General features: G+C 53.4%; 1 protein-coding gene across 1 annotated transcript in view; it reads right to left on the reverse strand.

The window, feature by feature from the left end:
• Positions 1-358: 358 nt before the first annotated feature.
• The window catches only part of LOC131278826 (anthrax toxin receptor-like), a 56,253-nt gene continuing 40,387 nt past the window's right edge, over positions 359-16,224 (reverse strand). The window contains exons 6-17 of the mRNA XM_058299297.2: positions 14,998-15,077; positions 14,852-14,920; positions 14,460-14,540; positions 14,145-14,205; positions 12,713-12,811; positions 11,060-11,129; positions 10,094-10,172; positions 8,773-9,012; positions 6,314-6,343; positions 4,946-5,029; positions 4,337-4,417; positions 359-706 (exon numbers count right to left, since the gene is read on the reverse strand). Coding sequence (XP_058155280.1) covers positions 479-706; positions 4,337-4,417; positions 4,946-5,029; positions 6,314-6,343; positions 8,773-9,012; positions 10,094-10,172; positions 11,060-11,129; positions 12,713-12,811; positions 14,145-14,205; positions 14,460-14,540; positions 14,852-14,920; positions 14,998-15,077 — 1,202 coding nt within the window. The 3' untranslated portion in view covers positions 359-478. The remainder of the gene's footprint in view (positions 707-4,336; positions 4,418-4,945; positions 5,030-6,313; positions 6,344-8,772; positions 9,013-10,093; positions 10,173-11,059; positions 11,130-12,712; positions 12,812-14,144; positions 14,206-14,459; positions 14,541-14,851; positions 14,921-14,997; positions 15,078-16,224) is intronic.

Raw genomic sequence — 16,224 nt, forward strand, 5'->3', positions numbered from 1 at the left:
TGGAATCCTTCTGGGCTTGGGCACAGTCCAGGGCACCTGGACGGAGAAGTCGTGCTTCCAGCTAGTGACCCTGGGGGCTCCTCACCACCTTCTATGACACGTTCAGAATGTGGGACTCCAAAGTGGGAGACCAGGGACATGGAGAAAGGAGAGGAGAAATTCAAAGGCTTCTCTTTGCATGAAGTTAGGACGGGATTCACATGAAAAAGGGTCTTTGGGCTTTTTCATGGAGTGGAATTTGGCAGATGGATGAAGACGAGGTGCTGTGAGAGGCACAATCCATGTCCATCCCCACGGGGTCCCGGGATGCATTATTCTAGCAGGTGGAGCGTACATGCATCTCAGAGAGGACAGAAACTCACCATGTAATAAACTCTTTTAATCATCAGCAACAAATGCCAACATCTTTTTGACTGTAAAACCAAAACATGTGTCCACCTCAGCAAGTCAACAATCCTGGCCCTTTGGTGCTTTCGCCTTAGGGCTTTGCAGGCAGGGCTCGTGGAGGGCAGGCGGCCTGTGCCCGGGAGCAGGGCGAGACCAGCGGCAGCATCCGGGAGGACTGGGAATATGCACCGGGGGAATGGCAGCACCCCGGGCACACGGGGAAGGGGACACTCTCACAGTTGGGAGAAAGGCGCAGTCTTGGGTCAGAGATCACCGGCACCCTCCAGGCCCTCATTGGGGTGAAGGCGCAGCACCTCCCCTGTAGGGCAGAGAAGAGACAGGAGGTCATGGAGAAGTCATTTGATTTGGGTCCAGAGGCTGCAGTTTCTTGGCCCCGTGGGCTGGGCTCAGGCCCCACCTGGACCTGTAGGGTCCTATATGCTTTTTCTCTCCCTGGAGTGCTGGCATCCAGCCTCTACTCCCACTTGGAGGGTTTGGCTGTCACCCCCTCTATAGAGGCTCCCCTGCCCTCCGCAGGGAGTCTTAGGTGCTCTGGCCTCTGACCTTGGCTGCTGCTCCTCCATGGACTGGGCGCCTTGGGAGTGAGGGTGAGGCCTGACTTCCTTCCAGGGCCCCAGAATGCCTGGGGACTAAATTCCAGAGGTAACACCTTAAACTATTAAAACATCCAGTGTGCAAGTAAAGACTGCAAGGCATATAAAGAGGCAGGAATTGATGGCCCAGTCATAGGAACAAGATAAAACATCAGAAACCATCAACAAATAAAACCAGACTTTGAACATAAAAAGACTTTTAGAAAATGATCTTGAATATGCTCAAGGAGAGAATGGAAAACATATATAAGGAACTAAAGGACATCAGGAAAATTATATGTGAAAAAAATGAGAATTTCAATAAAGAGAAATTATAAAAGGGAACCCAACAGAAATAGTGCAATGAAAGACCACAATAATGGAATTTAAAATTCCTTGTATGGGTTCAATAGCAGATTGGAGCTGGAAGAAGAAAATATCTGTGAACCTGAAGAGAAGATGATTGAAATTATTTAGGCTGAGGGGCAGAAAGGAAAAAGAATGAAGAAAAGCAAACAGAGAGACCAGGAGACTTGTGGGACATCAAGTTTACCAAAATATGCATTATAGGATTCCTAGAAGAAGACAGAGTGAAAGAGACTAAAAGACTATTTGAAGAAATAAAGCATGCAAACTACCAAAATTTCAGTAAAGAAATGAATATACATATCCAAGAATTATAATGAACTATGAATAAGATAAACTCAAAGAGATCCGCAACCACCACATTATAATCAAACTATCTAATGCCAAAGACAAACAGAGAATCCTGAAAATTACAGGAGACAACAACACATCATCTTCAAGGGAGCTTCAATAAGAAGAAGTTCCAATTTCTCATCAGAAACCACTGAGGCAAGAAGGCAGGGGGATGGTGTAGCAGTTTGATATTATTGACAAATTCCAAAAAGAAATTGGATTATATTTGTAAACTTATCTTTTCCTCTGGGCATATTAGATTATATTGGATTCAGAGGCTTACTTAATTAAGTAATTAGTTAATCTTCTTGTGCCAGTAGGGCGTTGAGCCCCCACCCTTGGTGGGTGGGGACTCACAGATAAAAGGCATTGCAAAGGACAGAGTTGGAGGTCTTCTGATTTTGGAGTTTTGATGCTGGAGTTTGATGCTGAAGGCTTAAGCTGGAGTCCCAGGAAGTAAGCTCACAGAGGAAAGAGAAGTCAGTCCCAGGAAGAAAGGAACCTTGAATGCAGAGAAAAGCAAGCCCCAGGAACGTAGAAACCCAGAAAGCCTAAACCCTCACAGACGTTGGCAGCCATCTTGCTCCAAATAGACTTTGGTGAGGGAAGTAACTTATGCTTTATGGCCTGGTATCTGTAAGCCCCTACCCCAAATAAATACTCTTTAAAAAACCAACCAATTTCTGGTATTTTGCATCAGCACCCCTTTGGCTGACTAATACAGATGACATATTGAATATGCTGACAGAAAATAAGTGCCAACCAAGAACTTTTATCTTGAGTAACTGCATTTCAAAAATGAGGGAGAGATTAAGAAATTCCAAGATAAATAAAGGCATAAGCATAGGGAGGTCATCATCATTAAACTTGGACTATAAGCAATGCTAAAGGGAGTTCTTCAGATTAAAAGCAAAAGGTCAGTAGATGGTAGAACAAAGCTGCATAAAAGAATAAGGATCTCTGATAAAGGTAACAGCATGGTTAATTATAAACACCAGTACTTTCAATTTGTAACTCGGTTTTCACTTCTTATGGGATCTAAAATGCAAATTCATAAAAGTAATGATACACCCATGGGTTGGGACACCCAACCTTTAAAATGTATAAAGATTTAATTTGTGACAGGAACACATAAAGAATGGGGAGCAGAAGGCTATGGAACATAGTTTGTAAATGTTGTTGAAATTAAGCTGGTAATAAATCAAACAAGATTGTTAAAGATTGAAGATGTTAAATTTGTACCCCATGGTAACCACTTTTGTTAAGAGGCTAAATGCATACCCTATGGTACACATTTGTTAAGGTATTAAAATGCGTACTCCATGGTAACCACAATGTATATCAGAAGAAGGCATGCAGAAAAAAATGAGAAAGTGTTCAAAGTGGTTCACTATGAAAGGAAAAAATAATACAAAAGAAGGCAATGATGGGAGAATTGAGGAACAAAAAAGGAATAAGAATTGCAAAATCCAAATAAACTGGCAGAAGGGCCTGTGTTACCAGTAGTCACTTTAAATGTGAATGGGTTAAACTCTCCAGTCAAAAGGCAGAGATTGGCAGAATGGATAAAATAGCATGGTCCAATTTTATGTTGTTAAGAAGAGACTCTCCTTAAATTCAGACACAAGTAGGATTATCAAAAGGGATCCAGTATGGGTATACTTATATACAATATTAATACACGTATATTATACTAAGATGCTAATACCTAATAAAACAGACAAAGTAAAAAAACTATTATAAGGGACAAAGAAGTACACTACATATTGACAAAAGGGTCAATTTATTGAGAATGCATATATGCACCTAATAGCAGCACTGCAGAATATATGAAGTAAATATTGAGAGATTGAATAGAAAAGTAGATAGTTCTACATTAATAGTAGGAGACGTCAATGCACCACTTTCCATAATGAATAGAACTTCTAGACCGAAGATCAATAAGGAAAGAAAGACTTAAACAATACTATAAACCAACCAAACCTGATGTATATACAAATACTTCATCCAACAACAGCATAATACACATTCTTCTCAAGTGCATATGGCTCATACTGTAGGATAGACAATAAGTTAAACAATGGATTCTTAGACATTATACCACCACCATGAGCAACAAAAGAAAAAACAGTTAAATTGGATTTCATCAAAATTATAAACATTTGTTCATCAAAGGGTATTATCAAGAAAGTGAAAAGACCATCTACATAACTGGAGAAAACATTTGGAAACCATGTATCTGGTAAGGGTTTGATATCAAGAATAAATAAATGAATCCTACAACTTATCAACAAAAAGTTAAACCACCCAACTGAAAAATGGGCAAATAACTTGAATGGACATTTCTCCAAAGAAGACACACAGTTGGCAAATAAGCACTTGAAAAGATGTCAACATCACCAGCCATTAGGGAAGTGCAAATCCAAACCAGAATGAGATGTCACCACACATCCTGAGAATGGCTTTAATTAAAGAAAAAATAGAACTAGAGACCACAAGGCAAAGAGCATGTTGGTGGCCACGTTCAGTCCCCTGGGGCCTACGTGCTCCTGACCACCACTTCCCAGGGCTGGGGACTCCATCTGTGGGCAACTGTCACAAGGGAAAAGCACTGTGGGTGACCACCCGCCATGGGGGCAGCACCCCTGCCTGCTCACCATGCTCCCCAACGAGGGCCGCATCAGTTGCACAGAGCTGCAGTTCTCCCTAGCAAGAGCACACAGGAAGTCCAGTTTGCCCTGCAAAGGGGACATGGCATGAGGACATGGCATGGTGGGGTGACACTGCCAGAGAGGGTCAGGCACCACAGCTGAACCCCAAGAACACGCAGAGCTTGGGAGCAGGAGCCTGGCAGCCTGCGTGCCTGCTGGGGTGGTGGTCACTGTGGTCACAGCGTCAGAATCTGGAACAAGACACTCTTTTGGTGTGGGGGTGTCAGTGGTTCATTTAGGGGACAAGTTCACAGGCTGGAGGAGCTACACCAGGAGCCAGGAAAGGTCCCTGAGGGGAGCATTATGGGGGCACAGGGCACTGGGCAGCAGCCCAAGGAGGGGCAGGGAGGCCTGCACTCCCAAGGTAGAGGGAGGGGAGGGGCAGGGGGGCAGCCTTGCAGCCCCTGGGGGCATGGGGCCCTCTGCTTTGTGCCCACCCTGGCCCCTGGCACCTAGGGAGAAAGCCAGACGCCCAGGACCCTCGCCACCCCACAAGTGGAGACTTCTGGTTGGACCTCTGCACCTCAAGCTCAGCATGATGGGGGCCCTCCTCACCTCCATTTGGCTCAGACGCCCAGTGCCCAGGCAGTCACAGCGGGCGGACATCACCATGGGCCGCGGCGGGCTGCAGCACAGTGTCTGTAGGAAGAGAAAGCGTCTGCTCCAGGGCAGCACAACCAGGGGGGCTAGTGCTGCCACTCAGCCACTGTTTGTGGGGTGAATAAGGAACAATCAAGTGAGGGACCCCGGATTCCATCAGCAGCACCCGCACTCCCAGGGAGCATCCTCTGGGGCAAACAAGACGGCATCTGGCTCGTCCCCAAAGTGCTGCAAAGCTCCCCTGTCCCCTCACTCCTCTGACGCCCTCATTGGCAGAGCCTCCTTGAGGCTGTGCCCCGTGTGGGGCCTGGACCGAGGGCCCCAGAAGAGAGGGGTTCATGCCTGCAGCTGTGCTCTGTGGGGGGCGCCATCTGTAACAGGACGTGCCCAGGACATCACTACTGGACGGGTGGCCACAGAGAAGCGGGAGTTCTGTCCACTCCAGGAGCCTCATGAAGGAGGAAACATGACTCAGGAGGAGCCTGAAGGCAGAGGACAGAGGGGACCAAGGACAGCACCATGTGGCCGAGGAACAAGGCCAGCCAAGGACCCCGAGGGCCACAGTGACTGGCACCAGAAACCTGCGGACCCGGGAGAAAGCTGGACTTCTGGCCTCCAGACCAGAGACAGTGACCTCCGGGTTCAAGCCACCCGGTGCATGGCATTTGTCAGAGCAGCCCTGGCAAATGAAGACACCACATGCTGGGCCAGCCAGGGGTCAACGCATGGGCATGGGACACCCTTCAGCCACCGGGCTCCAGCTTTGAAAGCGCAACTGCCCCAGGCCCACCTGGTCCCACAGCTGCTGCCCTGAACCCAGCCCTGGGCTCCCCCGGGTGGGCGTCCCTCACAGCTCTGTGCCAGATAAGCTCCCTCACCCACCCTAAGCCCTGCAGGCCCCAAGGGCTGACCTGGTCAGGCCCCTCTGCCCACCAGGAGACCATGATTAAGACAAGGGCACGGCAGATCCCAGAGCTGGGTCCTTGCAACATGAGGCTCCTTTTCCAGAAGCTTCCCTGAGTCCTGGGTAAGTGCCATCCTGCCAGCCAGCAGGGGCCAAGTGTCCCACTTGTCTCAGGAGGGTCCATGGCAGACCCCCCACAGGCTGCCCACACTGCCCCTTTGGTGAGCCCGGGAAGGGGGATTCCTGGCTTCCCTAGCAGTCCCCATCCCCCTACCCCTGCATCTCCCTCCTCCTGCTCTGCAGGCTCTTGGCACAGGCGGTGGAGCTCCTGGGGTGGGAGTAGACCCCTCCATGGGCTGCAGGAGGCTCGGTGCATGGCAGATGAGCTCACAGGAAGTCAGGACGCACTTAGGACTTACCCTACATGGGTCCGGCGGCTTCTTTTTACACTAGAATGTTAAAAAGACATAGCCAAATAAGATTAATAAGAAAAAGAAAATACTAGCATTTAAAATAACAAGTAACATACAAAAAAAAACTTTAAAAATAAAAATAGTATAAAAATTTTTTAGACATTGTGTCTTTCATCACTGTAAGGTCTGTTGTCTTATATGTACAGTAATAATTTCTCCTGTATATTCCCCCAGGGTCTTATTTTTTCCACTTTATTTTCAAAGAAGCTTTAGGTTACAGAAATGTGGGAAGAGGTCCACCTGGGGCATGCCTCGAAGGCATATGAATATGTTCAAGCGTTCACTGTCTGGATGGTTGAAGACCCACACAATAACCAAAGAATATTGAATTCCCATCCTGGGGAGTGCTGCTGCATTCTCTAACAGCATGGCAAGAATCTCCCAAGTACAAGGGCAGTGCCTAGTGAAGGAGGAGAGACCATGATGCCAGGCCCTCGATATTGATGACCGTACTTACAGACCTGTCCTTGTGAATTTGAAACTTAGCCTTGTGTTATACATTGCCTAAGAGTTACCTCCTGAATACCTCCTTGTTGCTGAAATGTGGCCTCTCTGAAAGCCAAACTCAGCATATAAACACACTATCCTTTTCCTAACATGGGACATGATGCCTGTGGATGAGCCCCCCTGGCACCAAGGGGTTATTACCAAGACCAACCAACAACCAACAATGCATGCAGAAAAAGACCTCAACGAAAAGGGGGAAATATTCAATACAAATGAGTTTTTATGGCTAAGAGATTTCAAAGTGAATCAGAAGGTCATTCCAGAGGTTACACTCTGCGCATCTCAGCAGGCTCAGCAGGATCCCATTGACTGCCATGGTAAACAATGCCTCAAACAGCAGGGCTCCTAAGAGCTAGAGACACCCAAACACCAAAAGCAGCACAGAGCAGCTCAGGAGTTAGGCACCCTATCAGCTGGCCTTACTCTGGAATCTATGCTCCTCAGTGTAACAGACTTAGACTCTTGTATAGTTTCCCTAAACAAGGCTCTTCTGCCCCTTTTATTTGAAATATCATTAGCACTCTACTTATTAAATGTATGTTCCAGAGACTTAAAATCTTTGGTCCATCCATGTGCCAGTTGGGTCCTGAATCTCAGCAGAGTTGCAGCACCTACTCTCCAGCTCATTGGACTCATCCAGCACAACTAACAAGGAGATGATGATGGACAACGTCCATCCCAAGGAACAGAGAGTGTCTGCAACTGCAAGCAAGAGAGTTACATCCACCTACTGCCTGGGAAACAGGGCCCCGCTCAATCAGAAACTGCATCACCATCGTCAAATCCTCAAGACTGCGGAATGAACACTGGACTAAAGTAGACTTATTACTATTCTATTATAGACATTATTCTAGCAATGGAAGAACTTCTATCATTGATATAAAGGCAGTGGCCACCAGAGGTTCTGGGGGAGGGGGGAGGGAAGAAGAGGTGTCACATGAGGGGAATTTCAGGACATTGGAGTTGTCCTCCAGGACAGGGCAATGGTGGGTACAGGGCATTATGGATTTTGCCATAACCTATGAAACTGTGCAGGCCAGAGTGTCAACTGTAATGTAAACTAGAGTCCATGGTTAGTAGCAAAGCCTCAATATGTGTTCATCAATTTTAGCAAATGTGCCACACTAAGGAAGGTTGTTATTGATGTGGGTAAGTGTGGGAGGGGGAGACGGTGAGGTTGATGGGAATCCCTTATGTATATATTTTTTATGTAGCATTTATGTAATATAAAGCTTCTTTAAAAATAAATATTTAAAAAAAAGACATAACCTGTGCTGGAAGGTGCAGTTTGGGCTCAGCCTCAGCCCCTGGGAGAGGTGGGGACCCTGCTCGGAGCCGCGGGGCACAGACTGATGCCTGCAGGGCTGTGGCCAGCACAGCTGCCTCTGAGCCTCAGTTTCCTCCTTTGTCACAGGGACACCACCCCTCCCTGGAGGGCTGGGGCAGGCCAGGCAGGCTGAGGCCACCCCAAGCCGAGAGCCCTTTGCGGGATGGTCCCCACTGGCTTTCCCTCAAGCGCTCCCTGGGCAGGGACCCGCCTGCTCCTTCTCTGCCCCCCATGCCACCCCCACTTTCTCCTCCTCCTCCCTGCAGCACTCAGGACGGTCATCCAGCCCCTTGAAGTTCCCTCCTTCCTGACCCAGGAGCACCCCTCTCTGTCCTCCTGCTGCCCTGCTGCACGCTGGCCTCTGGTCACCTCAAGAAGGGCTGTGGGCACCAGAGCAGCCTGGCCCAGCATGTGCAGCCTCCCTGTGAGCACCCCGTGGCAGGCGGGGCAGGAGGCCAGGGCGCCGCTAGGCTCTGGGGGGGTGGAGCCTGAGCCATGGTCAGTCTTGGGAGCTGCTGGGACATGCCCCCAGGAGGGTGCCGACGGGTGGGCCAAGGGGGCGGGTGCTCACGGGCCAGCAGATGTAGCAGAGGCAGCACAGCAGCAGTGGGCCTGTCAGCGACAACACGCCGACCACCACGGGCAGCAGGGGGAATTTTCGGGGCTTGGCGGGGATGCTGGTGGTCGTCTCCGTGGTCGTCTCCGTGGTCGTCGTCGTGGTCGTGGTGGTGGTGGTGGTGGTCTTTTTGGGGTGTGGTTTAGTTTGGGCCTGGCGTGGAGTGTTGCGAACGGGGGTGGTAGGGTGCTCTCCCTGTGGAAGGACCACAGCCTTGCATGGCCCCCTCCCGGCTCCTGCCCCTGGACCCTCGTGTCCACTGCCCTTTCCCCTCAGGCCCCCATCTCGAGGGACCCCAGGGGGGTCAGGAGTCCAGGGCCAAATCCCTGGAGGGCCCTGGCAGGGACCAGGACCGTGGTCACTGCCTGCGACCGTGCCCCGAGCCCCTGCCTCCGAGGCCTGCCAAGATAGCCCGGAAGCTTCCAGGCTGAAGGACCCAACCCCAAGAGGAGGCCTCGGCTGACAAGGATGGGGCTGTGGGGACACAGAGGACACCGCACCCAGATGGCCGGGGGCCAGCCGCCCAGAGGCCAGGCCCCCCATCTCCTGAACCTCTCCCAGCTCTCCACACCCTGGTGGAGGGAAGGGCCCATCCTGCCTGGCGGGCGCCTGGGAGGTGCAGGGAGACTTCCCAGAAAGCCCACACTGGGCCGGGGTCTGAGGGCGTCGGGCAAGGGGAGGCGTGAGCATTGTCAGCAGCTGGCCGTGTCCTCGGGGCTGCTCCCTGACACACGCCTGCGGCCAGCGCCATCCCCGGGCCCTCTGCCCCAGCCTCTCGCTCTCCACTGCCCGAGGCCTGCTGCCCGGGGACGGGACGTCCACCTGCCTGGAGCTGTGGGTGGCTGCCCTGGCGGGGGCTCCTTCAGGCCCACGAGCCTCCCGAGGGCCGACCCCCATCCACCCCTCCGTCCCGCCAAGCTGTCCCGTCCACAACAGGGGACGAGCTTCCTGTAGGGCTCAGGGGCAGCGGGCAGAGGGGCAGCCGAGGATGCGACGGCAGCGGGCGGTGCCACAAGGCCTGGGAGGGGGCCAGGCCCCCACAGCTCCCCTGCTGGGAGGGGCCTCAGCAGAGGGTCCCCCACTCCATTGCCTGGACCCTGACCAGGAGGGGTGGGCCCTGGGGCCCACATGGCCAGAGGTGCCGCAGGCCTGGACTCTGGTCCTGGTGGACCCCTGCCCCACCCACTCACCCTGGCTGCCAGCTGCCCCCCAGTGTGTCCGCATCAGGGCTGGGCTGACAGGCCCCATGACGGGGGCGCCCCCTCCCAGTACTCACGCACAGGACACTGGTGAAGCTAAGGTTGTTGGCAAAGAAGTTATTCCCTTTGTTGAGGCTGATTTCAACGAAGACCTTCCTAAAGCACAGAGGGGGTGGGCCGGTGACAAGCAGGTCTCCCCATGGCCCCCAGCTCTCCTGGGTGCAGTGACTTTGCCAGCAAGGCAATGGGGTGGTGGGCAAGCTCTCCTTCCCCAGAGCACGAGGTCGGCCTGGCTTGGAGGCCCCGAGGGACACGGCCAGCCCCAGGAGCCCGGCATCATCTGCCCACCATGCGGACACGTGCCACGTGAGCCGCGGCCACATGGGGGCTCCCTGGGCTCCTCCGTGTGGGCAGGGCACGTGGGCTCAGCTCCGGCGAGTGGCAGGAGCCCTGTGGAACCAGATGGGCTGAAGCGTGTGCCCCAGAAAAAACCATGTTCATGACCTGCACCCAGTCCTGGGGTGTAACCCAGCGTCAGTGGAACTTCTGAGGACATCTTTACGCTGCGGTCAGGGGAATGAGACTGCCCTTAGTGCTGTGACTGGGGGCTTTCAAGGGAAAGCCACTTGGAGGAGAAGACATTGGAAGTCCTTGGGAACCCGGCAGAGAGAGGAGAGCACGTGGCCGTGTGGTGGGGGAGACACGGGACCCCAGGATTGCCAGCTGCCAGCACCAGAGTGCTGCCCACCCTGGAGGGAGCCAGCTTCCAGCCCCAACACTGGCAGCCAAGAAACCCCTCTTGTCAAGACAACCCATGGCTTGGGAGCTGTCACAGCGTGGGGAAACTGAGGCAGGCACCCTCCACCTCCTGCCATCCTCAGCGGAGCCGGGCCATGTGGATCCCTGCCCACCCCCAGGACCACCCATCAGGGTAGGTACAGAGGGCTCCCCGGGTGCCCCAGCTGAGGGTGTCCTCACCCAGGACCCCTAAACCACTGCCCATCTGGTCTCCTGCCACGATGGTCCCCAGACCGGGCACTTACTCTCCAGGTTCCTCCAGTTCTACTCCTGGGCAAGTTATGAATTTCTCTTCCACAGTGATTGCTGTTTCATCTAAAAGGCAAATCCCATGAGCAGGTGAGTGCACTAGCCAGCTCATCCAGCCACCACCTCCTGCGGCCCTCAGCAAGCTGAACTCACGTTGACAATGGGCCTCTCTCTCAGCCTTCATTTCCTTAGAGACACTTGGGGATCCCTGGCCTTGCCCAAGATGCTGGGCAGCTGTGGTATTTGTGAGTTTTCGTTTGGTGAAACCCCTTAAAATATTATGCCTTGAAATAATCCATTCCTGTGGGTGTGAGACCCTTTCAAGTGCATCACGTGAGTGAGGCCTGACTCAGGTTGGGCCTCCGCCCTCTTTCTGGGTCTTATATAAACAGAGACACAAACAGAGACACACAGGAAAAGGGAGTTCTGCCATTTTGATGCGGCCACGTGAGAGAGGACTCGAGGGCCGCTGGCAGCGAAGCCCCCAGGGGGCTGGGCCCACCGAGCAGCTCGAGGCTGAGGAGATGGTGAGCCCAGAAGGGAGGGCGGGGACCTCAGCAGGGATGGCCGCCATCTTTGCCACATGGCAGGGTGGTCTCACCAGCGGCTGACTTTGGGGAGAAAGCGTCTCAGAATGTGCCTTGATGTAGATGTTTCATGGCCTCAGAACTGGAAGCTTTATCCCACTAAATTTCCCATTTCAAAAGCCAACCCATTTCTGGTACTTTGCATCAGCAGCCCTGTAGCAAACTAAGACGGTATTTAACAGAAACAAGGCGGGCAGAGAGCTGTCAAGGGAGGGACATTCTAGGGCCTGGGTAGAGAAACAGATGATCCAACAAAGTGAAATTACAAATGAAATAAATGTCAGAGAGTGCAAAGTGCTGTGACAACAAAAAACTGGGAAGGCACGGAAATTAGAGGTGAAGGGACATCTACTTAGGACGTGTGGCCTGCCCTAACTTTTACAGGAACAAGTTCTTTTTTAGAGAAATTAGAATTTTTGCAGATGAATTGAGCGATGTCCGGGATTTGTGTCCGAGGGGGCTGCCTGCTGGGCCCTCTGCTTCCTCAGGCCGCTCACCCACGGCCACGTGCCTGGCACCTCAGTGCCACCAAGTAATAGGCTGCTTCTTACATTTTCACACAATTATTATGCCCTCAAGGGCACCTCCCACTCTCCTTACGAGATCTTGTGACCAGCACGCTCGTGTTACAGGAAAGAAAACAGGCTCAGGAGCCAAGGCCCTGGGGCCTGGGCCTCGGACTCTGGAACCCAGGCCTGGCCAGGGCTCCTCATCTCAGCTCAGGATGAGCCACCTTCCCTGCAGGGATCAGTGGACCAGGCAGGGTGCAGGGCCCAGGCTGGCTGCCCATGCCCTCAGAGCCGCCTGCGGCCTCCGTCCTTGGCCCTGGGAAGGGCGCCCTGCGAGGCGGAACTCAGCCCTGCTCCAGGTGCCCGGGGCGTTTCCAGTCAGGGTGGGAGGGGGCCAGGCCCCCGGCCCCCCACCAACCTGACCCGCCCCCTGCTTGCCCTCGCTGCCTCTAACCCCAGTGCACAGTCGGCGAGGGCTGGGAAAGGTTGGCTGAGAGGCGACACAGTGTTGTGTGGGGTCCTTTCACTCCAATGAACCGAGGCGGATATTTACCCCAAATGCTGTTGTCAGCAAACTTAAATCTGCAAATAACTGAGCTTTTGTCCCTTGTGTTCTGAAGGCCACTTCCCCGAACCACCACTCGGTATTCGCCTGCAAGGACAACATGACATAGGCGTGTGAGGAAGAGTGCAGGGCTGAGTTCCTTCTAATCTTGCCACTCAAGGTGGGCTTTCCCCAAAACAAACATCCAAGGCTGCTCAGGTAAGGCTGCTGGCACTGTGGGAACCACCCCGTGCAGGTGCATCTTCCACTGGGAGGGGCTTGGGCTGCCCTGTGTCCTCAGGCTCCTTCCACCATCAACCAACCCCAGTGGCAAGTCAGGGACTTCTGACCCCGAAATCCCACGGGACTCCCTAAACCCATGGGGTGCTGGCAGTGGGCAGAGTCACCCCTCAGGTACAGGTGAGAGCAGAGCTCGGCCCAGGCAGGCCCGAGGCACCCAGACTGCCTGAGCGGGGCCCCCAGGCCTGGAGCCGTGGGACTTCTGTACACACAGGGGCTGCTCCTTCACCCTGTCCTCTTGGTACCCAGGGTGGCAGGGAAGCCCCCGGGACCCTGCTCCCGAGAAGCCCTCGTGACAGGGGCAGCCCCATCCTACCTCTGGGTGCAGAGCCCTGAGTCAGCTACACCAGCCCCTGCCTCTCCCTGGCCACCAGGGACCACCCCCAGCCCATGCTGGTCTCAGCATGCATGTCAGAAGGGCTGACACAGAGGGGCCGTCTGGGGCCTCGCCCCTGGCAAACATTACAGCAGCCATAGGGAGGGCAGGGGGTCCCCAGGCCGTCGCTGTTCCACGCAGGTCTGTCTGCCTGAAACCCATTCCTCCGCACGGCACTGCCTCCTGACCCAGGCCCACTAATTCCAGCCCCGAGCTTGAGGGGCTCCAGGGAAGTGAACCTTCCTGCACACTTCAAACACACTCACACACCACACACACAATGCATGCATACAAATTCAAACATACAAACACATAGAAAGCATAAACACATAAATGTCCACACGTAGACACACACATGCACATAACCACATGCATACAAGACCACATGCCATGCACACACATCCACAAACATCCACTCTCACATGCACATTCTCAAAAATACACACATGCACGGGCACACAAGTATGCACACATTCACCCTGGTGCATACACTCACACTTGCATGCACACACATGCATGCCCATACACACACTCACACGTACACTAAATACAAAAATACAAGCAGACACATGTGAACATGCACACAATCCACAGAACACATATGCCCACATCACCACATTATTGTACACGCAGGCACACAGAAACATGCAGAAATGCACACAAGCACTCACGTGTGCACACCACGGGCACACATGTCCTTTCACCCACACACAGGCATTTCCACACACACACCTGTGACCACAGCGGTGACTCCTCAGCTCTTACCTCCCACGCAGGCAACAACAGGATCCAGAGACTTGAGCTCAATACAGCTCTTCTCCCCCAGCTAGAACACAGAGCAGGGCGGAGGGGCAGGCTGAGAGTGGCCCCTCCTCTAGCGCAGCCACTCACGCCCACCTTTCCTCGTGTCCAGCTCCCACAGCCGCTCACGCCCACCCCTCCTCGTATCCACCTCCCACAGCCGCTCACACCCACCCCTCCTCGTGTCCAGCTCCCACAGCCGCTCACGCCCACCCCTCCTCGTGTCCAGCTCCCACAGCCGCTCACACCCACCCCTCCTCGTGTCCAGCTCCCACTCACCTTGTCAGTGATGCTCTGCAGAGCCTTGAAACCTCCGAGCACCCCAAACGCATGCTCCTTGGTGTCTGCAAACCCTTCCAGCTATGAGGAGGAGAGTGACAGGGACCCACAGCCAGGGGACTGAGGGGGTGGTGGGGTCCACAGGCAGCAGACTGCCCATTACCCTTGGACTAGATCCTTTCGTCTGCAGAACTCATGGGGGGGATGGGCCCGTCCACCCTCAGCTGGGGTGTGCCCAAGCCCACCGTTCCCATCCTCTGCAGTGGGCAGGGGTGGCCCCGAGTAATTGGAGGGGGTTAGGAAACCATCCCTGGACTAGCCTGGGAAAGCAGCCTCTGACACCTTCCCCCACCCAGGCTCAAGAGCAGCCCCTGCGTTCCAGTTCTGATTACCTGCGATTGCAAAAAGTCCTTTACACCCACAGCATAAATAGTCGCCCCCATATGCCGAGCCTTTCGAGCCTGAGAGAGAGAAGGTGTTAAGTACAATTCACCCAAAGATGTGGAGCAAAATGCACATGACTGTGGCTTGAACTCACTTCAGACTTAGTGTTTGAAAACACGACTGGCTCTAGCGTCCCATCAGTGAAGGCTATGATCATGCTGGAAACCTTCTTACCTGAGGGACAAGCAAAGAGGGGCCAGATGGGAATGGCACCTGGGGTGCACCGGGGGCTGCAGGTGGCAGAACCTCAGGGCTGCCCATGCGGGACACAGCCCAGGGCCCCACACCAAGTCCTCACAAGCAAGGTGTGGGCAGCTCACCGGGAGGCACATGTGCCAGCCACCCTACTCTGCATGCTTTGCAGCAGACTCCAGAGGGAGAAGGGCCTGAGCCCAGCACCCACCTGGTTCCCCAGGCACCTGGCTGCCCCACCGTCCCCCACCTGATGGTACCACCTGTGCTAGGAAGGGAAACCCAGTTCATACACCTGAGAGGTGGAAGACTCCAGAACAGCAAAGAGAGCTGTAGGCTGACCTACCATAAAGGGTGGGCTGCAGGTTTGGGGCAAGGGGACCATGAACCATCAGGCCTGGGGGTTCCTGCCAGTGTCCTGGGCACCAGGGCCCCTGGCCAAGGCCCTTGACGGGGGACCATGTGCCCAGCTAAGGGCTCTGCAAACCCCAGTGCATCCCACTTATGAAGCCTGTGAAGCAGGCTAGTAAGATAAGGAATATCTGGAACCTGGCAGAGTCCACATCAATAGCCCCCAAGATGGCTGCTGGAGGACCCTCCCCAGGATTCTGCCTTTCAGAACAAAGACTTCTTCTGGAAGCCAGGAGAAGCCCCGGATATTCCCCAAGGACTTTGTCTTTGGGCCCTCTTGGGGAAATAATGGGTGGGGTAATCAATCAAAAGAGCAAACAGCTGGGACCCCTCCCCTGCCATTAGCAAAGGGGCAGAATAATTAATAGTTCAAAAAGCCAGGTGGGGGGCCTGAGGTGCTTGCTCTCTCCACTCTGTTGCCTCTGGACCTGTTCCTGCCCTCTGTGCACCGCTCTCACCGTTTGTCCTCTGCCACGTGGCCACACAAGTAAACCTGGGCATTTATAATCTATAATGGGGAAGTGTAGCTTGTAAATTAGCTCTCGTTATCACTTTTCAGCCCCTTCCTCTGTACCTGGGCCCCCTAATCTGTTATTTTCTCCTATTTCTCTTCCCTCCCTACCTGAATAAATTACTGGCCTAACTCACCCGACATGCTCTTGAAATTTATTTCTGCAGCCTAGTTGAAGAACCTAGATAAAATCCATTAACATATTTG

The sequence above is a fragment of the Dasypus novemcinctus genome, chromosome 6 (assembly GCF_030445035.2).
Source record: "Dasypus novemcinctus isolate mDasNov1 chromosome 6, mDasNov1.1.hap2, whole genome shotgun sequence".
In the NCBI taxonomy this organism is placed as follows: domain Eukaryota; kingdom Metazoa; phylum Chordata; class Mammalia; order Cingulata; family Dasypodidae; genus Dasypus; species Dasypus novemcinctus.